This window comes from Pomacea canaliculata, linkage group LG12 (genome assembly GCF_003073045.1).
Source record: "Pomacea canaliculata isolate SZHN2017 linkage group LG12, ASM307304v1, whole genome shotgun sequence".
NCBI lineage: Eukaryota > Metazoa > Mollusca > Gastropoda > Architaenioglossa > Ampullariidae > Pomacea > Pomacea canaliculata.
Genome location: NC_037601.1, coordinates 19,620,943 through 19,645,624, shown reverse-complemented (window position 1 = coordinate 19,645,624; position 24,682 = coordinate 19,620,943). Strand labels below are relative to the sequence as shown.

Genomic DNA, 24,682 nt, shown 5'->3' with positions numbered 1-24,682 from the left:
ATTGTCATTTCAGAAGAGGTTAGAATTTTTTATATTTTTTTTTTATTTGGTATAGGGAACGTAGTGTTGCTTTAAACTGTTAAAATTTTGTTTGTAATATTTTATTGGTGTCATGGCTACTGGACTCGAACCAAAGGATGTAAAGGAAACTGATCCTACCTCAGAAGAGCTAAAGGAAATGCCTCTCATCCAAATTTCAAATGTTTCCAATGTACTCTAACACACACATATGCATGCCTAGACACATTAATTAAGTCTCTTTATTATTATTTACAGCCCGCCGCCGCGCCGGATTCACCAATGGATCATTTACATTTAGCTGTTAATCGTTGGATTCAGTACTTGCCACCAAGAGAGCTAATCCGAATGAATTAGAGTATTAAACATTTTAAGACTAGCCGCAGAACGTGTAAATAACTATCTCCCTTAGTAGGAGAGAAGGTAGAAGATCTGCAACAGGTCTAAGGTATAAGGATTTATTATTTTCATTTCTTTAAAAAAAATTAGATATGTTAATGTTGGGCCGGACCTTTTGGTCTGAAAAGGGTATGAGTGCAGTGACCGAGTTTTACATGCAGATGTATATTCACATGCTACAACATTCAAATTTTGCAGTTTTATTACACTTGCATAAACTATCGGTTGTCATAAGGGTAACCTGGTAGAACATTAATTTGTCCATTGACATTTAAAGAGAGCAAAAAATACTATTGCTTAGTCGACAGGTGGGTAGCATGTTTGACTGGTTATATCTCCTAGACCTCTTGAGATAACCGAAAGTTCTTAAGGCATGGATTAGATTACTGTCTCTTGTTTATAAAACACAATAGTTTTTTTCAAAACTTTTACGTTTTTTATTCAAAACATTGATTAAAATCAAACTTTTCTTTGCAGGCACCGAGGCTGTTTTAATTGTTTTTATTGTTAAAGAGTTTTGACTTTGTTTTAATAGTTAAATTTATACGTTTGACAACTGTCTTGTTGGTTGAGTGTGTTTGTCACTGTGTACGCGTGTGACTGGGTGTGAGGGCGAAAGTCCCAGGACATAAAAGGACTTTATACAGATGGGTTAAACTATGAATACCTGTGTGAAGAACTACTGTTTGTAAAGTAAATCTGAGTTTTTCTCTGGCACCTGAAAAATGGTACATTATCTGAAATATTGTCTTTGCCAGCCAACACTAGACCCTGCAAGGTCGCATGTGCGTCTGAAAACTTAATATCATCCCGATAATGGACACTCTGGCTGAAGCAAGGATCAAAGCACTGAGGGCCAGGATCTTAAACAATTTAAATGTGGTAACCAGGGTACAGAGATCCTGCTTGATGATATCACAAACTGTAGACAAAAGAGGAAGGTTTCTGGTGTCAATGATGCCCACACACTAGACTAAATACTGACTGTGCAAAGGGCAATAAATACCTTGGGTTTTTTTTTCATTTCTGTTTTTCTAGTTTAAAGCTAGATCAAATTCCTCAAATTACTAATGGTTCAGAAGACCGTGTGTATATAGGCATGTGTGAGCATGCATGTGTAAAAAGTTACTCTAGCGGAAACGTGTGGTAGCCATCTGGCCATCCACTGTCAGCAACAAAGTTATCAATGTGGATGCCCTGAGCGGCTCCATCAAGAGAAGTAAATCCCTGATAAAAAAAAAAGATAAAGCAGCTCAGATTTACTCACCACTCATGACTGTTGACAAATTGTAGGTAAAAGGGGAGGCTACACTGGCATCTCCTAGCCTAATGACTTGTGCCTTCTCCTCTTCCTCAATCTTCAAAATGGCTGCCAACTTGTTCTGAAAGTACACAAGTAATTACAGAGGCCATTAATCTATTAACATGTGTAAAAAGTTACTCTAGCGGAAACATGTGTGGTAGCCATCTGGCCATCCACTGTCAGCAACAAAGTTATCAATGTGGATGCCCTGAGCGGCTCCATCAAGAGAAGTAAATCCCTGATAAAAAAAAAAAATAAAGCAGCTCAGATTTACTCACCACTCATGACTGTTGACAAATTGTAGGTAAAAGGGGAGGCTACACTGGCATCTCCTAGCCTAATGACTTGTGCCTTCTCCTCTTCCTCAATCTTCAAAATGGCTGCCAACTTGTTCTGAAAGTACACAAGTAATTACAGAGGCCATTAATCTATTAACATGTGTAAAAAGTTACTCTAGCGGAAACATGTGTGGTAGCCATCTGGCCATCCACTGTCAGCAACAAAGTTATCAATGTGGATGCCCTGAGCGGCTCCATCAAGAGAAGTAAATCCCTGATAAAAAAAAAAAAATAAAGCAGCTCAGATTTACTCACCACTCATGACTGTTGACAAATTGTAGGTAAAAGGGGAGGCTACACTGGCATCTCCTAGCCTAATGACTTGTGCCTTCTCCTCTTCCTCAATCTTCAAAATGGCTGCCAACTTGTTCTGAAAGTACACAAGTAATTACAGAGGCCATTAATCTATTAACATGTGTAAAAAGTTACTCTAGCGGAAACATGTGTGGTAGCCATCTGGCCATCCACTGTCAGCAACAAAGTTATCAATGTGGATGCCCTGAGCGGCTCCATCAAGAGAAGTAAATCCCTGATAAAAAAAAAAAAATAAAGCAGCTCAGATTTACTCACCACTCATGACTGTTGACAAATTGTAGGTAAAAGGGGAGGCTACACTGGCATCTCCTAGCCTAATGACTTGTGCCTTCTCCTCTTCCTCAATCTTCAAAATGGCTGCCAACTTGTTCTGAAAGTACACAAGTAATTACAGAGGCCATTAATCTATTAACATGTGTAAAAAGTTACTCTAGCGGAAACATGTGTGGTAGCCATCTGGCCATCCACTGTCAGCAACAAAGTTATCAATGTGGATGCCCTGAGCGGCTCCATCAAGAGAAGTAAATCCCTGATAAAAAAAAAAAATAAAGCAGCTCAGATTTACTCACCACTCATGACTGTTGACAAATTGTAGGTAAAAGGGGAGGCTACACTGGCATCTCCTAGCCTAATGACTTGTGCCTTCTCCTCTTCCTCAATCTTCAAAATGGCTGCCAACTTGTTCTGAAAGTACACAAGTAATTACAGAGGCCATTAATCTATTAACAATTTTACATATATGAATGAATAAGATTGTAAACTGCATGATAATGAAACCGCACAATTTCTGAGGACCAGAACCCGACACAGCAGAATGAGCCAGAGTGGAAAGTTTATAGGCTGTATGATGAAACTGCTAGCCACTGAGCAAATGATGGAAGTTATATGATCTGCAGATGAGACTAGGAGTGGCATTATTTTTGTCAGGAACGCTGTTTTTGTTTTTTTAATCTCACACTTTCACTTCACGCACGCGTCCCCTTTCGTGTTCTTTCCTTCACTCACAAAACACTTAGATTTGTCGTAGGCAACAAAAACTTTATAACAGTCAACATTAACTAAAGATATAGAAATGTCTGAGTCTTTCAGTTTGCTTCTAAATTATAAGATATATGTCAAATATCTTTCAATTCCAGAAATACTACAGCGCACAGGCTGCTCCAATAGTTCTCTTCATGTCACCAAGACGTCATACACATGTTCCTTTCAATATTCTACGAACTGTCATATGTTTCTGAATAATTCATTATAGTCTTACTTACTCACATCCACAATTGCCACGTCTACGTAAAATCCTCTCTGCCCCAAAACTGGTACCACACATGATCCGCAGGGATCGACCCACACAGTATCCGAAACGAACACCACACACACTTTCTGACCGCCTCTCTTCCCTGCTCACAGCCGTCTGCTCTCTTCCAAATAATTTTCACTCTCATCCAAACTAAAATTACGTCATAAAATGACGTCGGGTTCTGACGTGAAACCGCCACGCAACCAACACACTCATATATGTGAGGTAAGGGCAATAATCTTTAAGAAAACAAAAGACAGGGGCAACAACCTCCTGTTCCTTATAGACTGGTCCGTGACAATTCTGCATATATAGATAGCTTGATCTCTGTCTGCGAAGACTGACTCTTGGCCTCTTGCAAAATTCTTCGCGGTCAGTCTCGGCGAACAAGACGACAACCTTACTTATGGATGAAGATAGAATTTAACAAGATTTTCTGTATCAACAATATGATTACCGTAAGTGCATTGCTTTGCTGCACTCTTAGCCAAACTTTTGCCTATTTAGAACACAAAAGTATTTGCTTCATTAGTCTGAACTCTTTCCTATCAAATTGTAACCAACACGTCAAATGCCTACGTAGAGTGGGCTGTCGTACCAGAAATAATACAAAGATCGAATTCGACACTGAAGTTTTTGATTCAGTTTTGCTCAGCAGCTGGCCTAACTTCTCTCTCTCAAATTCACAAAACATCCCATACCACTGTCAGCCATGCTATTTATTCTCCCTAACCTCGAACATTCTAGACGTCCCTCGCAACAGAGACATTCTACTTTGTCGCAACAAAGACATGCTACTTTGAACATTATAATAGTGTTGAACATTGCAGAACATTCTAGAGTCCAGATGCAAAGGAATAAAGACATTCTATTCTACTTTGTCGCAACAAAGACATGCTACCTTGTACATTACTGCCGTGCTGAACATTCTAGAATATAGATGCAAATCTACAACCCACGCGGCAAAGACATACTTCGTACACTACTAGAGTGCTACAAAATGATAAATATGAAACGCACATAAACTCGAAGCTCGACAATCACTGACGTGTTCATATATTTGCTTCACCTTGGTCTCTTGCTTATATAAAATCTGCTTTTATTGGTTGTAACGTTTTGTTGGAGGGTGCGTTTCATATGAATGCGAACGTGCATAACATCTACATGTAGAAACACGCTCGCCGCACTCTTACTCTTTTTTCATGCAAAAAAGACCGACCAACGGTTAACACATTCAATGTTTTAAGAGGGAAAAGGAAGGAAAGAAAGAAAGAAAGAAAAAAAAACTCACAAAAAACGGTGATTAAAAAAAAGTGATTGTAATAAGAAAGAAGAAAATGAAAAAGATCTATAGCCTACTGTTTCTCGTCTGTAGAAAGTTGATAAATTTCCCCCGACATTCGACGCTCCACTCTTCAGGTAATCAGATGCCACCAGTCAGAAGATTCAGTGTCCACACACACACACATTGTCGATACAGGAGTCCACCGAACTTAAGTCCACGATCGTTAAGTCCACGCCGGGGAATTGTCGTCACGGATGTCGCAGATGTTCCTTCGAACTGTTGACTGGCGAATTATATCCCAGGCACCTTCGGTAGAAGATATGACGGTTGGGCTCTACCCTACGGTAGGTGTCGTGATGCAGTGGAGGGTCGATCTGTCCTGAGTACCCCGACCGTCGCGTACAAGAGACCAATGTCCTGAAGTCTTCACCTCAAGCTCATCTTTCCTTCTGCTCTCAAGGACCGACGCTCATTCACCAGATTCAACTTTTACTGGTTTTATCGTCTGCTGCTAGTACTGGAGCACTATTCACTCTGTTACAGAGAGGGTTAACGCATCTCTGAAGTCAATTGCCGAAGTCGACACACTTCTCAGGGTTGCAGTGAAGAACTTGAACAGCCTTGAGCCGACCTCAAACAACTTTACTCCACAAGAGCCACATGCAAAAGACCAAGACGCTGATGTCACTCCCTAGAAGTTTCTAGCCAAAAATTCTGAGCCGGCATCTAGATCTTTCTGAATACATTAGATGACGTCGAGAAAAAGAAATCCACGCGAAAATTGCGTCAGCATTCGCGCGTCTTTGAATTACAGACAATACCAAACTAGAACACTGGCAGACAAACTGTATTTCTACATTGTATGTACATATTTGTGAGACTTCAAAATCTTGTCTATAAATAAGCACGTAACAGAGCTTGTATTTTCGTTACTTAATAAAAAGTTGGAAAGTGTGTGTGTGTGCATAGGATGAAGGGGCAAAAGCAGTGTATATATATATTAGGGCTATGCTGAGTCTTGTGAAACTTATGTTGTGTCACATGTAAACTCTTGCAAGCATTTTCTGGGAGATTTATCCTGTCAGGTTCCTGAAATCTTCTCTGGTGGGAGGGTGTTTTAGGAAAAAGGCAAAACAAAAATGAACAAATTCTTACACACAACAGATACTGTAACAACAGGTATGAGTGAATGCAAGGACAGACTACAAATCGTCCCAAAAAGAAATAAATGATGCTGTTGATGCACACCACATTCATTTTACCTCCTCTTTCCAATATTTCTTTTTCTGGGCAGTCTCTCTGGGGCATTAGCTAACAAGGCCACACCTAGAACACAAAAGAAAGATGCAGCACATATTTTGCTGGAGGACACACCAATGCTTTGTGCATACTCTTAAAACAATTCACAATTTATTTAAAGAAAATTAAATTTAAGTCTTATTTATCAAGTAAGTAAAATAAGTCTCACACCACCAAAAATGAAATGTCCAACAGTCTTTGTAATACTACCCAACATAAGCGTGTTTGAGCGCACCGACATCGTTTGTCCCATCGCCGCACATAAGAGTGATGTGCCCTTGGGCTTTAAACATTTTTAAAATTTGAATTTTTCTTTAAAACTGTCACGACGCCGCCAGTGCCTTTCGTTTTTCACTCTCTCCAACACACCAGCGGGTCGCAAAATTGCGCGTTCTTTCTCTCAGAAAAAAAAAAAAAAAGATTCGCCTGTACGAGTTTTCCCTTGTTAACTAAACAAAAACTCAAAAGAACAAATCCTGACTAGAAAAATACAGTCACTAACACAACGTCTTTTTCTTTGACTATCACACTCAATCTTTTACTCACTCGCGAGGCGCATTGTCTTGGCGAAGGCTCTCTTCTCACTCCGTCTTCTATCGGCTCTCTAACCTCCTTCTTCTTCCACTCGCTAACGTTCTTCCTTTTCTATCAAATCTCTAACATCGTCTTCTTCTATTTGCCCTCTAACGTCCTTCTTCTAGAATCTAGATGCTTCTTAACGTTTTTCTGCTTCTAGTTGCTTCCTAACGCTACCTCATTTTCTACATCACTATTTTTGACGTCACTTTACGTCATTTATCACGCCCCATTTAGAAAACTTCCATCATAGCCTTGACATAGAAACTAGTACTGGGAGGATGAACACTGTTCCATTTTAAGAAATTTTGATTTTAAACGGTATAACGACCAAACTACTAAATATTTTTAAAACGCTCTTATAGAAATGTTTAAATATGGATAAAGAAAACTTCAATCATTTTAGGCTTGTATCGCATGTCAATATAAAGTTATAAGCTTTTAAACTAAACAAGCTTAATTACTAAAAGAAGAAACTGAAAAGGCGAGGGAAAACAAAGTGAAAGCTTCGTAACTACTAAACCCTTAATTATTATTTTTTTTTAAACTCACTGAAATGTTTAAATATAGAAAGAAAACTTGAACCAAATTTTAGGCCTGTATCACACGTCAATATAAAGTTATAGCGATTTTAAGTAAACAAACTGTAATAAAAACAAGGAAAGAAAAAGCGAGAGCAGAAAGTTGAAGTTTAGTAACTAAATTTTTTTTCTTAGCCTTTCATGTAATTTACCTGTTGAATGGAAAATATAAACATCTTTTAATGTGTTACTACATATAACTCTAACATAACTAATAAATTAATTATTTTGTTAATTATTAATTATTTCTTAGCCTTCAGTTGCAGGGTTATGGGATCAACATCTTTCATTAATGAAATTATTTTAAAAAGCTTATAGGGGAGTATAACCTATTCTTGCGGTGTAGCCAGACAAATGTTCCAACCAAGAATCTGCAGGTTTGACTACGGACTCTGATCTCCAGATAGGTCTTACCATGGTTTGTTCACTCGCGGAAAGACGTGTAATAAGGATCAACGGTGTGATTTTTAAGTCACATGACTTGTCTAAAGAATAAAATACCTGTAGTACATAATAATTTCATAATCATAATAAGAAGAGCTAAATATGAGCTTTGTTGCGATCCCTGTATATCTATAATCTTAAATTTGACTAATCCATACATTGCGATGTGGATTTTTTCCCCTTTAACTTAAAAGCTGAATTGCTTCTCTGGGGGCATCTCACTAGCACAGTGGCAAATCTTTTGCTGTTTGGTTTGCTTTTTATTTTATTTGAAAGTAAAAATGTTTTTTTTTTTTCAACGAAATGGTGGTAGGGACAATTGACAGAATAGAGGGACCGTCACCGAGCCTTCTGGTTGGCCAGCAATGTCCTACGTCACTACTGTCGTCTGCTCATTTCGAAAATTTCACACAGTCAACGATGATGTGGCACGAATGGGTGATTTTTACTATGCCAGGTGAGAAAAGATCACTTTTAACTATAAGAATAGGGTTGGGGTTTTTTTTCGAGTTGATTATGAGCACTCGTATCATTCACAATGATATATGAAATGAATATTCAAGATATACAACCTTGATAGGTATTTAACGCAAGGAGCTACCCACGCTGCTTTTAATTCCCAGCAGAAAGAAAAAGATTAGGGAGGAATGCTGTTCCTACCCTCTTTGATGTTCAGTCTGTCACTCAAAACTGCCTAATAAAAGCTAAACTGAAGCAACTACAAATCAAAATTATCAAAATATAGATAAAGATCGATTTATATAACCACCGATTTTTTTTTTTTTTTTTTTTTTTTTTTTTTTTTTGATACATGGCTGAATTGATACTTACAATGTTTTTATACTTTGCTTTAAAAGCTTACTTTGGCACTTGTGGAAATAGATTTTCTGTATTTATTATTTACTCGTAGTAAACGTGCGACTCGAGCATGTACGCGCAAAGGGAGATAACCGCTTGCCAGACGAAATGTTTAACGAAGGGAATCGACCGAGTGATCGATCTTTATAGTACAGGTACAGTATATCATCTTTGCTACCCACATTACGAACAGAATTTTCCAGCATACCGCAGGGAAGAAAAGGAAATAAAATTTAAAAAGGTCATATTCTATAAACACCACCTGTCTAGGTAATCTAACCTCGAGACTCGGCTCCCAAAGCAAATGCCACGTTTTCTTTCTTTACTTTTTCTTCGTCTTCTTTTTTTTTTTTTTGAACGTGCGACACACACACCACACACACTCATCTTATTTTTGTGCTTGAGAAAGGTTGGCAGAGGTCAAACGGTTCTAAATTATCAAAGGGCTTATTTTCTTATATGTCTTATAAAGTGTATTTTTGAAAAAAGAAAAAGAAAAAAGTACTAACATTCTATTTTACAGATATGTTTCGATTCTAGTTAGCAGATTAAAGGTAAAGGTATAGTAAAAATCATCCCCTACCTTTTTTTTTTTTCTTTTAAATGCCATTGGAGAGTGAGATGTTATAGGAAAGTGGTATCCATTTCCTTTTACTCGCTTCCTTAACCTTCCCGAACCCTCTATGGAGTCAGGTACCCATTCCCAAAAGCTCGGTCGACTGTGGGAAACTTGGTGCGCCGCACGGGTATCGCACTAGCCACGCTGTTATTCGTTTCTCTATTTCGCAGATTAGTGTATATCTATTCACGATCACTCAACCATGTAGTTTTGCTATCAGTTGGTATAAATATTCGCACAGCTACGTTCATGAAACAAACACTATCAGATTAATCTCAACGATTTCTCCAGCAAGCCGTTGGCTCTATTTAGCCAGTCGGACCGTTTGGGGATCGGGGGAGGTGGGGTGAGAGGGGCTCCTGCAGATCCCGCAACTACCTGGCTCATGTTATGCGTGACTCAAGATCAATGGTGTCAAAATAAGCATCCTTGTACACATTTTAACTATACCAGAATTGAATGTCCTTCGAGCATTTCGGAATGCGCGCTTTACTTTTATAATCGTCTGTTAAACGGTTACGTGACGTGAACAGTGTGTTTGATCATTATGCCCATGAACGCGCTGAATTTAACAAATTATATCAATGTAGGTTGCCTATAATGATATGGCATGCAAGTTTATGAAAGCATCATGCAGGTATAAAGGATACAATTTCCAGCGAGTTAAATCGTTAATCTAGTCATGAAAAGTCGAGCATGGGCTTAGGTGAAGGACATTACTTGCTTCAGGGTGCAAAAATTCAAGAGGATCTTATATAATGAAATTCGATCAGAGAGTACAGTGCAGATTTACTCGCGTGGGAATAATTATGACAGTTAATTGTAGTGAGTGCGACTCCTGGCGTAGACCGTGATCGTGGCTTGCGACGTTTAGAGTGAAGACTCTGCATGGTGGCCTGTTCCACCTTTTACCCAATCCTTCGTATCTAGCCTTCTCGCTAGGGTTCGGTGATTAGCAGGGTAGTGACTACATTAGAATGTGAATGTGCCTAGACTAGTCTTACATCTCATCCTACAGATGATTCCACAGACTGAGTCGATTTTGTTTCGGTTTTTGTTTGTATTAGCTGGTCTAATTTCGTCTATGCCATATAAAGTTCATTTTATTGTGCAAGTTTCTGGTGCATATTTATGAGCTATACTTCCAGCATAAAATCATTTTCAGTTTTATTGATCCGAACATAGGGAGAGACTTGACAAATCGCTGGCTGTGTGAGACATTAGACACAGCACATGATTTGTTCCAAAGTTTGCATAAGAATTTTATTTTAGTGTGACATCCAATACATACATCAGACATACAAACACATGCATGCGTATACATCCCCTCCTCCCACCACACACACAAACACACCTATATCGATCCTCTGCCTCTCACATTGAATTAATGCACTGTTTCAGTTTCATCTACTTATATCGAGGCCTAGATTTAAAAAAAGTACAACTTTGCTTATTCTATTACCCTCGTAAATAAAATATTTGTCATTCTCTCTCTCTCTCCCGCACACGCATATAAACTGGATTAGTGGGCACAGAGCACCGGGCACATTCCTCGAATGGTAATGGACTATATAGCCTCAGGTAAAAGGCTGGACCATAACATGCTTTCAATAACCGCATGATAAAAGCGTCACGAGCTCACTATAGACATGCCGAATTTTCGTTCCAGAGAAAGTGCAGCTGCTGCTAACATTTCTTCAAAACCAAAGATGTATCTACATTCCAGCTGAGCGAATCATTCTTGATTGTTGTTCTGAGAAATTTTAACACATTGATCTGTTCGACAGAGGCATGAGTGAAGCCTTCGCTTGTTTAAAAATCTATAACAATTAGTTTCTTGTTTTTTTGTTTTTGTTTTGTTTCTGCTTTTTGTTGTTTTATAATTTGAGTTCAAGGTTACTACCACGCCAGTCAGTCTCTTAGCCACTAATGTAAGCAGTTTAATCATCGTTTTCAGAAATAATAATGTTTATAGTGTCTTACCCCACAAACAAAGGCGTCGAGCTAAAAGCCCCTACTTACATGAAGTCGCACGAGCACAAACTAATTATCAATATACTATATAGGCATCAAATGCGTCTTACCAATGCATTCAAATCAAAGCTATTTTCTCTCTCACACACCGTGTCTAGGAAACCGGAGTACTCGTAGAAAATCACCGAAAAACATGTAAACAGCTGTCACATTCAGAGAATGTCGCAACCGAGGTACGATATCTCACGACACCCGATTCTCCCTGACGTGGTGACAATTAAGCACCCTGGCCACTGCGCCACCAACCACCATTGAGACCGTCTATAGCTTTGTCGTCAATACATCTGAACATTCCGGAGGAAAGTTATAAACATACACGCCCAAAACGCTAATATAAGCAGTACTCGATCTAAGAATCCGGTTTAGTGCAATACACTTCTGATGATACTGAAAAATGTTCCTTAACAGACGTACTGTAAAAGGTGCGGAAAGGCCATCCTCATCAGTAATTATATACACTAATGTCCTGGGCCATTCTCTAATAATCTTTAATTGGGCATCAGCGCAGTGAAAGAAACAAAAGGTATATGTCTTTATGTTCAGGACTGGTGGGCAAAATCCAAGCTCATGAGTCAGTTCGCAGACACGCCAGACTGCAAATCCTGCAAGCTGTCTCGCTGCCGCAACTGTACTTTGCTTTACATCTTGCATTTTGTTTTTGCGGGATTACAGTGGATTGTAGACCCCGTCTGATGCTGACGTCATAATAACGGCGTGTCGGAGACATATATCTTAAGTCAGCTGTGCTGGCCTACTACCATTAAAAGCTATTTCTACACTTATATACTAGGAGAAGAATGTGCGACAAGGCAAGCCCTCAAAGCGGTAACCACCTACCTAAGTACAGTGGAACCTCGGTTAACGAACTTAATCCGTTCTGGAAAGCTGTTCGTTAACCGAAATGTTCGTTATCCGAAACAATTTTTTCCATAAGAAATAAAGGAAATAGATTTAATTGGTTCCCAGCCCCTGTTGACTCGCTATTTGAAAGTTACAGGCTGTATATAGGTATTTGTTTTAATGAGAACAGTTATAATGCAATATAAATGGAGTTAAATAAACATAAAAACATTAACGAAAGCATTTAAACAGAAAACTTGTTTTGACGGCGTGGGTGGAAGCAGGTGTGGGGAGGAAGGGGTGGAATTACTGCTTTGATTCCCCCTCCATGAGCACACGTGACATTATAAAATCGGGGAGACTTCCCTTTTCTGTAGCTTTGAGGTTGAAGAAAAAACTTGTCCAGTGTCTGCTTCTTCTGCCTTTTTTTGTAAAACTCTTCGGTAAGACGACATCACATATCCGACAGACGCATGCCACCTTCATACTTTGAAATCATTTCCTTTTTCAATTCATTACTTGCTCTTAATCTTCTTTGGAGCCATGATTGAGGATTATCTTATTAAAATAAAGCACAACAATCACTAAATAAGAAGGATGCGCACAGGTAAGGAACGACTGATCGTAATTGTCTCGAGCGCGAATGATTACATGCTGGTCGGTCACGTGTGGTTCACGTGGCTGTTCGTTATCCGAAATTTTGTTCGCTATCGGAGACAAATTTTTAACGAAATTTTTGTTCGTTATCCGAAATTTTGTTCGCTATCCGAGACAAATTTTTAGCGAAATTTTTGTTCGTTAACCGAAAAATTCGCTATCCGAGGCGTTCGCTAACCGAGGTTCCACTGTACTTATTTCAAATCTTTTGCGAGTTTCTTTTCACTGCCATTTGGCCTTGGCCTCGAAATGAAACACGCGGTAGACGTGAAGGAAAATCCCCCATATCGCGTCACCGACTTTTTCGTCCTCGGGGTGTAAAGCACACAGTGTGCACACTCATAATACACTCACGCTGTAGCCCGTTTTCAGCACCTGGCCTTCAGCTGCAGGCACACAGGTGCATGGGACACAGGCTTGAAAAGAATTCTCGAGGCTCCTTTAGGGTTACGGTGTAAAACATATTTTCTAGAAAACTTTTTACACACCCATTTGCTCGTTATTAGATATGAAAAGTTCGCAAGTGTGAACAATTGGGGAATTTCTTACTTGACAGTGTACACCGAAATTAAAATCAGTGACTTGTAGACAATGTTATCCTTTGCAAAACTGATTAGTTATCCTTGAGCAAGCCTGCTCTCAGACACCAAGAGGTTATACATGTTCCGGTTTAGTTTCGAACGCATTGTGGGAACGTGGATGAACAGATGGCCTAAGATGGCGGAATCCGTATCTCGACCTGGCGGGGATTCCCTTCGATTCTTCCCACAGATCACTGCTGTGCGCTTAATTTGAATTTTTTTTTTTTTTACCAACCGCTATGATGGCCCGAAATAATAGGAGATTTCCGAGGACATCTGTCAAATTTGAGGTATGTTTATGCAACGCCGACAAAAACAATGGAAGTGCGCCGTCGTAGAATTTGGTAGAAAACCAAAGCCTGTGTGTCAGGAAAACAATGGACGGAGTACCGCTGTGTAAGACGATAGTGATTGTGTGTAACTTGTTACGAAATAAATTGCAGGCAGTTGGGTAAATTTTTGTTTTATTATTCATGGCCGATCGATCTGGCGTTTACGTTATGACATACAAAACATGCTGAACATCGCATTGTGAAACATCGTCATTGGATAGTTAGGCTGTTTGCGTAAATCGATGAGAGACACTTTCTAACAGTAGCAGTAATCACATATTATTTAGCATAGAACTTGCGCTGTTCAGTGAGTCAGAGAGGGTCTAACAGACAGGATGAGTTGCAGATTAAAGTGAGCTAACGGAGACAATAACAAGACACAAAATGCCTGGCAGTCGTGGAGTGTGTTTCGTTTGCGGCAGCCCAGGCGCCGAGCTCCCACTGTATAGTAAGCCGAGAGACCATGGACCGTATTTCCCCTTTTTGGAGCACCACGAGCCACCCAAAGGTTGTCGCCTTCCAGGACCCGAAGGAGTGGTAGACAGTTGCCGTGTGTGTTATGCTTTTCTGACACAGCAGTGGGACACGTATGAACGCAGTAAGACTCCAGCCATCAAGCGGCTTTATTGGTTGAAGCGCTCTGATGACCTCGCTTTTACAGGTGCAGAAATGAAATTACAGGGAGAATACATGGCTCAAGTGATGGGGCTTCAGTACCAGCCCAACTGTCATGACAACTGCTCAAATCCACCTCTTTCACCAGATGATCGTAGTGTGGCCTCTGCAAGCTATTCAACGTCTGGTGGCATCATCAGAGATGGTGGTAACTATGCTGGTTTGAACACATTTCGTGAAGTTGATAGTGTGGGAAGTGTGAGTGGGAGCAATGCTTCTCGAGCGGCTTTGCATAGGGGTGGTGCTGTTGACAGTAAACTAAATATGTGTACTTACGGGGGTGATGCTGATGGAGCTTTGGACTTAACTGTTCCCAGTAAGATAGGGTCTGGTGCAGGGGAGAATCGTAATGGAGATCACAGTTCTCCCCGCAGGTCTAGCAGTAGTACCTTCAAAGATTCTGTTGTATGTTTTATTTGTGGCTCAGAAGTTCATGCACTGGCCAGCAAAGTGGTATCTAGCATTCAGGTCTCTGTTGGAGAACCATATTTTCCTTTTCTGGAGAAAATGGCAGCTCCCAGAGGTGCAGTTCCACTTAACAGCCAAATGCTGACACGTGTATGTGAGACTTGTTTTTCATCCATGTATCAGCAGTGGCTTTCCTATGAACGTGCTTGCACTCCCAATAGTGCTAGAATATACAAAGTCAACGATCGCTACATTGACGGCTCAAATGCTCGTCATTTATCAGAAAGCAAGCCAGAAATTAAAGCTCATATTCGAGCAGATGAAGTGTGTTACCTTTGTGGACAGGTGAGACCCCATGCTCAGATATGTCTGCTGTATACTGTCCCCTCAACTGGTCGAAAGCACCAGATGTACTTTCCATTTATAAGAGAACTTCGGAGACCACAAGGAGCTCAGCCTTTAAACCCGGATGGTACAGTCTTGGTGTGTGTTTCATGCCATGGCAACCTTCAGTCACAATGGCAACAGTATGAGTCTGACTCTGTTCATCTGGTTCACAGACGATACTCTCTTCTGCCCATAATCACCAACCCCACCCTCAGCAGAAGTTTTGATTCTAAAAATGGTACAACAAGGATTGATTCACCAGGAAACAACAGTCACCAGAGACTGACAGAGAGGTCTAATGAAGGGGCTGATATCACACAACCTTTAAATATTCACATCAGTAAGAGCCCTGTTCTGTCCTCTTCAAATTCAGCTCATGGTCTGCTTGCCATTGCCCCTCAAACACCTCGCAGTATTACCAATGATGTGAGCAGCTTTGGAGCTATACCATCTGGCACAATAATGTCGGAAATGGTGGCTTCAGGTTCAAATTCCAAAAGCTCAGATTTGCCTCGAGGGTCTGTTTTAGGCACCAGTGTTGCCAGTATTGTTGGAACAACAGTACCACATCCACTGCAGCAGGCAACTGCCCTTCCCAAGAAGGTATGCTTTCTTTGTGGAGAAACCTGCTTAGTCTCTAAAGCTCACTTACTTTATTCTTATCCCGTTCGTCATGAAGCAAAATCCACATTCAGCACACCTTCGATGCCTTTTTTCCCATTTCTGGCCAACCAAGAACCGGCTGCAGGTGCGGAAGCAGTGACTGAAGATGGCACTGTCATTGCCTGCACCTACTGTTACCATAGCCTCGTCTTCCAATGGCGGGAATATGAAGAGTCCAAGAATCCAGCTGATAGCAACCGCTGGCTGAGAAAGTATTCTATCCGTGACTTTGTCTGCTACGTGTGTGAAATGGTGGTGTCCCGAAGGAGAATCCGTTCCCTTGAAGTGGACAAGTTCCATTTTCTGAAAGATCACAAAGCACCTCTGAATGCCTTGGTGCTGGATGGCGGGGAGGCAGTGGCAGTGTGTGATGCATGTTCCTCCAGCTTAACACACCAGTATGCAGAGTACGAACGGATGGGGGTTCCCATGGAGCTTCACAAATACAACTGGACCAAGGCCACGGTGTCCGAGGAAAACAGCCAGGATAATACAGATGCAGTAAGTAATTTACATATGGAAATATTAGGTCAAGTTGGGGATAAGCATAATTGTAACTTAAATTACAATCTATAATTAAATTGTATGCATGTGTCTGTTTCTGACAAATGGTGTATGGTCTTTGCGAAATCTGCAAATGTTGGTAAATAACAGGGCTTAAGGTGTAGTAAAGTCAGTTTTTTTTTACCCCCTAATGAACTGATAAATTTTAGCGCAAAATACTCCTGTAAAATGGCTGGGCAAAATGCAGCTAGTATGTTGGCAAAGTGTTTTCGTGCTTGCCACATCTCACTTTCAGCCCTCACTGCTGGCTAACATCAGCACTACACAAAAGAAGAGCAGGGCATACAAGCCTCTCCTTACCAGTGAATAATGGCCTTTCCACGGTGAGTCCTTTGCAGTATCTCCATGTGGCAAAAGGCATAAACTGGGCACCGCAAAGCCCTAGGCTAAAGTGCAAAGAATGTGAGGAGGTTTGGCCCCCAAGACGTGAGGCAGGCTGGCCCACCAGCTGATGAAAATGGCCTGATGCTCATGAACCATACCCCCGACTATGGGTAAATAGGAAACCTGTGCCTGTCACCAGGTTATCAAACCACCAGAATCAGAGAGCAAAGGCCATAGTGACATAGTTTAACCAGAGCGGGCTGCTCACACATTTTTAACATATGGCTGTGCAAACAACCTTTACCTGATGTGGAGTCATCTTTCTTGGACCTTGACAGGGGAAGGACAGTGTGGTCCCTCAGCCTCACAGAACCCACAGCGACCACCTATGGCTCTGATTCTTTGCTGATGTCTGAAAGAGGCCACAGTAAATGACTTTGGGGCTGAAGTTGATTCTGGGCACTATAAGGCCTAACCCAGTCAGTAAAGTGGTAAAGATGGCTGATATAGAACCTCCAGAGAATGTGTAGTCTCAGAGTTGTCATACAGGGTTGACATTGAAGAGGCTACCTTCACTTCCTTTACATGCAAGATTTAAACAGTCGGCTTAAGGGACATCATCAAGCACCAGTATAAAGTTTAAACAGCCGGTTCAAGGGGCAGCATCAGACACCAGTACAATGAGCTCTGATTCCAGCACAGGGACACCCTCAATGACAAGAAATCCCTACCACATGGATCTCAGCTTGCCTGACTAGAGCATTAGCCAAGAAGTGGACACCAGTACAATGAGCTCTGATTCCAGCACAGGGACACCCTCAATGACAAGAAATCCCTACCACATGGATCTCAGCTTGCCTGACTAGAGCATTAGCCAAGAAGTGGAATTCATTACCAACGACACTATTCCTGGGATTTTTTTCCACACTAGCCTTCAGTGAGTCTCAAGACTCTCATTTGTGCTGTACTGATGACCTGTACCCACCTAGCTTGTGGATTCATGTCTACTATAGATGAAGCAGAAGACAGAGGCACCCACAAAGATGGAAGGGACGTCTTTATCTTATTTACAAATGTCCATCTCAGCTCCAGAATGAATGCCTTGCACCATTGTTTTCAAAACATAAGTCCTTGTGATTTTAAACACTGCAGACTTGTTTTCCAGCTGCTGAAGAATCCTAAGCTGCATATCCATCTTCACAGACAGCAATGCATTCCTTCAAGCCCTTCACTTGACAGATCCAGACCCACTTATCCTGAGCCTCAGTTCCTCCCTTTCCACAGTCAGCAACAGCACCACCCATTGTCTAATTGGTTTCAGTGCATGTTGGCATCTCAGCCAATGACTTGCAGATCACCTGACCAAAGAAGGCAGCCAGCAGACCACACAACCTATAGGCAAAACAATAAACAGATATGGAAGAGATTGAGTCAATCTGAATGGCAGATACCAGACTCGACGGAACCCTATTCAGCAGCTTGACAAAAGCTAACAGACCTTCATCTACCGCCTTCATATGGGACATTGTAGTCTGAAAGTTCGTTTTAAGAGGATTGGTATTGCAGGCTTAACCCATTGTGAATTTGGCCACAGAGCAGACTCCATGTCTTGCTAGAGCTGTGGCTGAAGGAGTGTAGATCTTCACATTGGAAACAATCTTCACTGCACTGCCAGCTTTCTGCCATCGCTCATGACTGCACAGAAGTGATAAATACTATTTACCAAAATATCAGTGAATGCTCCCCTTATGTTCTTGAGATACGTACTAACAAACATCACTGGGCATACAAAGAGGTTTGACTTGTGAGATCACGTTTCTACACAAATATGCCTAATGAACATAAAGGTCCCAGCTCTCCCATTGGCTGAAGTCTTGAGAACATAAACATATAATAATAATAAGTGCAAAATTTGTAAAGTGCATACTAACACTCTTAAGAGTATGATCTTAGCCCTTAAGAACCAGGACAAAACATGGACAGCATATGAGGGACAGGAAAACAAACAACATATAGTCTATTAGAATAAACAACCGTACTAAAAGAAGAATAAAATCAAATACAGAAAACACAAAGAGGAACCAAATAACAAGAACAAGAGCTAAGAGTAACATGTTATTGCAAAAGGAAAGGTGTGAAGAAGAACTTGCAGTTTACAGTCCTTATGTCTGTCGTGTTGAGTATATGTTAATGTTTGTAGGCATGTATCTTAGGTATGGGAAGTAAGGGTAAAGAGTATTCACCCCAGATTTGTGCACAATATTTTATTCAGTAATTAGAAAAGAAACTTCACCTCACTAGAACTTTAATTATCAAGTAAACTGCTTCATCAAGCAGTGTCAGCTGACTCTTTTGGAATATATTCTCACCAAATCATTGGTTGTTCTTATGTGACAGTACAAGCATGCAATGTCATATTCTTTTCAACATAGGTTTCATTTCTTAATTGGCGATGACTGCAGTCTGAAGGACTCTAAAAGTCAGTACCAAGTTTTTTTTTAAATCGCTATAGATTGTTAAACATTTGAATCATATTCTAAAAGTGGCAGAATGGCAGATTTGCTGTTTACAATGATGGAGGCTTAGTTATTTCAGCCCAGTCTAATCTGTACTTAAAAATTTTACTAATAGTAAAGTAATATATTTTTCAAGAAAGCTTTCACAGGTATCAGACTACTGGATGCTGATAAAGATATTAAAACTCTTTCTGTACATCACATAATTTCACCTACTGGATGTGGTCTAGCTGATTTCTAGGCCAAGGGCAGAAAGACCCTGATGACAGTTTAACCTGCAAACAAGCTGCTATCAACCTTAAACTGCCAATTGTGGACTAGAAGCTTACTGTGTATGCCACATGCATGTACACAAACCGGAATCTGTAATGCTAAAAGTAAATACACTTTTCATATCTTTATGCCAACTTTCAAACTTTTGCACCCACATGGTGGTTTGTGCTGCTATCATTGGAACTGAAATAATTCTAGAGAACAAGTAGTGTAGGTTATACACTTTTTTTTATCATTCATTTTTTAAAATAATAATAGAGAGCACTTTTATTGCACATCGTCACAACCAAAGCAGATTGCACTCATTGTTGACTAGCAGTATTAAAGAAATGATATTAAAAACTCTGGCTAACAATAACATGATACACAAAACACACTCAGCTACTAAGAACAGGTTAAACAATAAACAGGTCCTAAAAATTTAAGTAAAATTAAATGAAAAGATACAGTTAATTAATAAAATATGTAAAAATGAATTGCATTGATGCATATTGGTAACAAAATTATTACTAAAGATTGAGCATTTATGGCATGTTTACAAGTTTAATTTCAGAATAACTTTTCAAAAGCATTTTACCCACATGTTTCATCTCTGTTAAACTTTTCAGAAGTATTTTTGCCCTGAAAAGGAGAGGAAATAATGTGCTAGTGAAAAAAGGGAGACAATTCATATTTAAAATATCAGGGGTGGAAATTATATACAACACCAAACCAAGGGTGGCCAGGTGGCACAATGGTTAGCGCCTGTCACGGATACAGTGAAGATTGGCTGTCCTGGGTTCAGCTCTTCTCTTTTCATACTGCTTTCTGCATGTGGTATCTGTTTACAGGGCTGGCTGCCTAGCCATGATATAGCCTTAGCTGCTGGCTCTTTGTAAAACACTAATTTCCCCCCTATTCCCCCCCTCAAAAAAAATTGTTTTGGGAGGAGGTGGGCGGGAAAAAAATTACAGATGTAATCAAGATACAGCATGAATTTCTGGCTTTGTCTCATCTGATTTCTTTAATTTCAAATACTTTAACTAGGTACCATTACCATTTTAATGTTGTTTTTTTTTACACTGATTGTGACTGATTTGCAGAATGGTCATTGAATAATCTATCTTTATTTCAAATACTTTAACTAGGTACCATTACCATTTTAATGTTTTTTTTTTTTACACTGATTGTGACTGATTTGCAGAATGGTCATTGAATAATCTATCTTTATGTGATATCTTTATATCTTTATGTGATATCTTTATCTTTATGTATAAGCTTACAGCCAGTCCATGGAGCCTTGCTCGTTGTACCAGTGTGTTATTACCCTTTTTTTCATTTGCAGCCCAATTGTAAATGATATTAAAATAAGTTAGGATACAAGAAAATACTTCAGCTAAGAATTTAAAGAATGTCATATTGGACCACTTGAATTTCCTGTTTGTGATCCTTGGGCAAAAGCCAGTAAACTAAAGAGCTAAAGACTAGTATCTGCTAAAATGATGTTGTCAGTTACTTGGCTTACAACAGTAAAACATTGTTCCTGTGCATCAGTTACACCCAACCAGATTTTCAAATTACAAATCAGTCTCTAATTTCAGGGAACTTTAAGACAAGTTTTTTTTTTTTGAGAGAGAGAGAGAAAGAGAGGAGCCAGAAGAAGAATTTTAAAAAATAGGAACGATCTTTATTCATTGGTACATTGAATCAACATTTAGGACCATAGATAAGGCAAAAAATTTTGTTTTTAGACCAAGAGACAGACTTGGGTGAACACTTGCTGTCTTGGCAATTTTTAACAAAATGGCAGGTAACATATAGCAGATAATGATCTTTGTCGATTTTTAAACGCTTCAAACAATTGAAACCTAGGTTTGAAAACTGATGTGGGCAAGCTTAGAGAAGAATTTTAAAAGCAGCTTTCCTTCCCCATCTCTCGCTCTCTCTGTCTCTCATTCACACACACACACAGAATGACAGAAATTCTTTGTTAAGTTAGGATAAGAAAGTGAGAGAAGCACTTTATTCTTTCACAGTATTTCACTCCCATCTGCTGGTGTCAAGTTCTTACACTAGTAGGTTATTATCCTGGAAGAGAATGATCGGTGATCTACAAATACAAACCATTATTTAAGGGATAAACATTACCTTCCTTTGACCTCACATTTCAGAGCAGCTTAGGTGTGAATAAAGTATCAGAAATGTGTAACCCGAGAAGGGACATCAGTATTCCATATTGTACTTATTGGTCTGAGCAAATAAAAAAAAGAAAAAAGTGACCTAACTTTAGGGGCTAAAGTAAAAGTGAAAATAATTTCCTCATAAAGTCATGTTTGCACAAAAAATCTTGAGGGAACAGTATTTTTGTTTCATCATTTTAAAAGTATCCATAAACAGTCATTGAATATAGATATCAGTGTCGGATCTTGGTTTGCATTAGTAACCGACCACCGCTGTCTCATCTGTGCTGGCTTCTACAGCTCAGAAATAAGGATGCTAATCTAGACCCTTATCCAAAGGAGTAGAGTGCAAGAAAAGGTCAGTCTGCAGTGATTTATCACCCACCATCTCTCCCCCAATCCCCCAAATAAACGAAACCAAAACAACACTAATGAATGCCTGTAATATAAGGAGGTTCGTTCATTGTAAATATTTCACGAAAAGATGATTGAAGGTCACTGAATGCACCATACTGTCTCCTGTTATTGTCAAAATAAAATGCACCGAAGGTAAACTATCCAAAAGCTTTTATGAAACTAAGATTAACCTAAACTATTAGTACCACTCTTTGTATTTCTCTCAAATTTGTGAAAATGGCAGCATAAGAAAAAAATCATACATAATTTTTGAAACTGTTGTAACACTAGTATGAATCTGGAAGTATGTGGATTCTTCTTGAAGGAAACTTGGCAGAATGACTGCTCAGCACTAACAAATTTTCCCAGCATATACAATGTATATGAAATAGGAAGTTATTTAAGAGGCAAATTTGAAATTTGGGATGCAGAAAATGTGCCAGGTTGACAACTATTCTCCAGGCCCGTACTGGCCTACCTCCCACACATCTTTAGACTACATGTCTGGTGAAGGCAGTACGATGTCTACCCCGCCTCCTCTCACACTGTCTTCTGCGATTGGCGGTCGTCTGTCCTTATCGGCATTCATCGGTCTAGAACATGGCGCTGAGCGCTGTCTGCCCGACTTTTCCCCACAACGAGCTCTAACCTCTTTGTTACAGCTGCCTCCAGATTCCTTAGCCAGACTTGCACAGTACAAGTTCCCCCTCCCTCGCAAAAAAGGAGTAGTGGGTAGGATGCAAGTTGTGGAGGAAAGGGTGGTTTATGGGTGGCCAACATTCTGTGCTGTGCACCGGTCAATAGAATGAGCCGAATGAGTGACTGTGTGTGAAGTATAAAAATCTTTGTTCCCACAAAGAATTGAAGAATTTATGTGGTGATCTTTTCCCTCTCCCACCCCCATTGTCTTAATATGGCAGAGGCATTTCACAGTAAAGTCTGGTTTGAGGTGCAACCCTTCCTGCCCACCCCTATATATTTTTTTCTCAAGGTCATGGCTGTTATGTTCAGTCAACCCAAACTTTATTTGTATGTGTACGGGTTGAAAAGCCCCCCAACTAAATGGTGAAATGATAGGGAAGCTGAAAACAACGTTGACTTGTCACGCTGACTCATTCATTCCAGGCTGGAACCTTGTGTGTTCGTGCACGCCCCAGCGCTTGGTGCATGACCAGAACCACAGCAACAGTGTACGTTAACTGCTACCGCTCATCAGCCACTGGCAGTAGCAACAGTCTTGCCTATAGGCGCTAATGTTTGAACATGGCTAGTACTGTAGTCATGTAATGGTACGAGTTGGCAAGGAACACACTTAATAAAGTTAAGATGGTCACCTTCACTTTCTTACTATGATGACCTAAAAACACAACAATTACCATTTAGTGTCATTAAATTTACAGTAAGTAGATTTCCAGTAATAACATAAAATTGTGTATATTTTATATACAAATGTTCACTCGTCTGTACAGATTTGTCTAGCATTTGTCCTTTTATTGCTATTTGGATGAAACATATTCTTTGAAGGAAGCGACACAGCCTTCTAGGTATTTTGTTTTGCTCAACATGTAATGCCAAGCATGGGTGTTGGCTTTATGAATAAAATGTGATTCAACAGAAAGTGAGGAGAGCTGGAGGTGCAGTCAGTACTTTTGGCAATAGGCTTAAGGAGTCAAAACACTAGATTAATTCCATGAAGTGGACACAGTTGGTTTCAGTTTTCTTACAGTTTCTTGAATTAACTTTATTCAGCTTTCTTTGTTAAGTGTGTAATTCTCTTTCTTATTTTTATGTTTTCCCCTTTTTTTTGTTGTTTTGCTGTCAGGTCTTGTCATTTTGTGACTCACTTATCAGCAAGGACAGAGCTTCAAATTTTGATTTTTTTTTTTTTTTTTTTTTTTTAATGTTTCCTGAAGATTATGTTGATAAGCTTCTAGACATTCAGATGAGGTGTTGTGTAATTTTATAACCAGAAACTGAAAAAAATTATGAAATAAGAGAGAATTTGAAACATTTTAAAAACAAATTGATATAAAAGAAGTAGCTGCAAACAGACTTGTTCTTTGTAGCTTTTGAGTTTGGTTTTAAAATAGTTTGTGGGACATTTTTGGTGTATTGCATGGCAACCAGTCCTTTAAATCAGGTAAAAATGTTTGTGAAGTTCAATGCTTCTTTACAGGGTTTCCCAGCAGTACAACGTAATGTCTTTCATGATGAGCCTTCATCCTTAAATCTTTTACATTTTCATGCTCCTGACATCAGATTGCGTTTTCACATCCCTAAGCAAATTTACTTTACATGACTTGGTGCTTTTTTATATGACTTACAAGCACTTTTCTATTGAGAGGCACTAACAAAATATGTCATACATACTAGAACAAATAAAAACAATCACACAAAATTTGCACTGCTATGTGGACCCTCAACAGTGAGATGTGAATTCATTGATTACCACAGTGATAGAGCCAGTCATACTAGGGGGAGCTATAACTGCTTGCAGAACTCCTTCCTACTGAATTAGTTGGCATCTAGATATTAGTTTTCTGG

At 39.7% G+C, this 24,682-nt stretch overlaps 1 protein-coding gene and 2 long non-coding RNA genes across 9 annotated transcripts in view; 2 read left to right on the top strand and 1 right to left on the bottom strand.

Annotated features, from left to right (window-relative positions):
• Positions 1 to 632: 632 nt before the first annotated feature.
• Positions 633 to 7,051, bottom strand: LOC112576898. 6 transcript variants are annotated; one of them, XR_003101965.1, is made up of 5 exons: positions 6,798 to 7,051; positions 6,215 to 6,278; positions 2,943 to 3,057; positions 1,999 to 2,743; positions 633 to 1,799 (listed from the first exon to the last, which is right to left on the bottom strand). It is a non-coding gene; the product is annotated as an uncharacterized LOC112576898 (long non-coding RNA). The 6 variants fall into 6 exon arrangements; XR_003101964.1 differs by having other exon boundaries at positions 6,215 to 7,051; XR_003101968.1 differs by lacking the exons at positions 6,215 to 6,278; positions 6,798 to 7,051 and having other exon boundaries at positions 633 to 1,339; positions 1,685 to 1,799; positions 2,943 to 3,838.
• Positions 7,052 to 7,759: 708 nt separating this feature from the next.
• Positions 7,760 to 12,194, top strand: LOC112576900. Its single transcript, XR_003101969.1, has 3 exons — positions 7,760 to 8,309; positions 8,763 to 8,865; positions 10,999 to 12,194. It is a non-coding gene; the product is annotated as an uncharacterized LOC112576900 (long non-coding RNA).
• A 1,060-nt stretch (positions 12,195 to 13,254) lies between these two features.
• LOC112576874 overlaps positions 13,255 to 24,682 on the top strand; it is a 75,178-nt gene continuing 63,750 nt past the window's right edge. Inside the window, exon 1 of one of the 2 annotated variants that reach the window (XM_025259690.1) lies at positions 13,255 to 16,407. In XM_025259690.1, coding sequence (XP_025115475.1) covers positions 14,158 to 16,407 — 2,250 coding nt within the window. In that variant the 5' untranslated portion in view covers positions 13,255 to 14,157. The remainder of the gene's footprint in view (positions 16,408 to 24,682) is intronic. The other variant, XM_025259689.1, reaches the window with a different exon arrangement.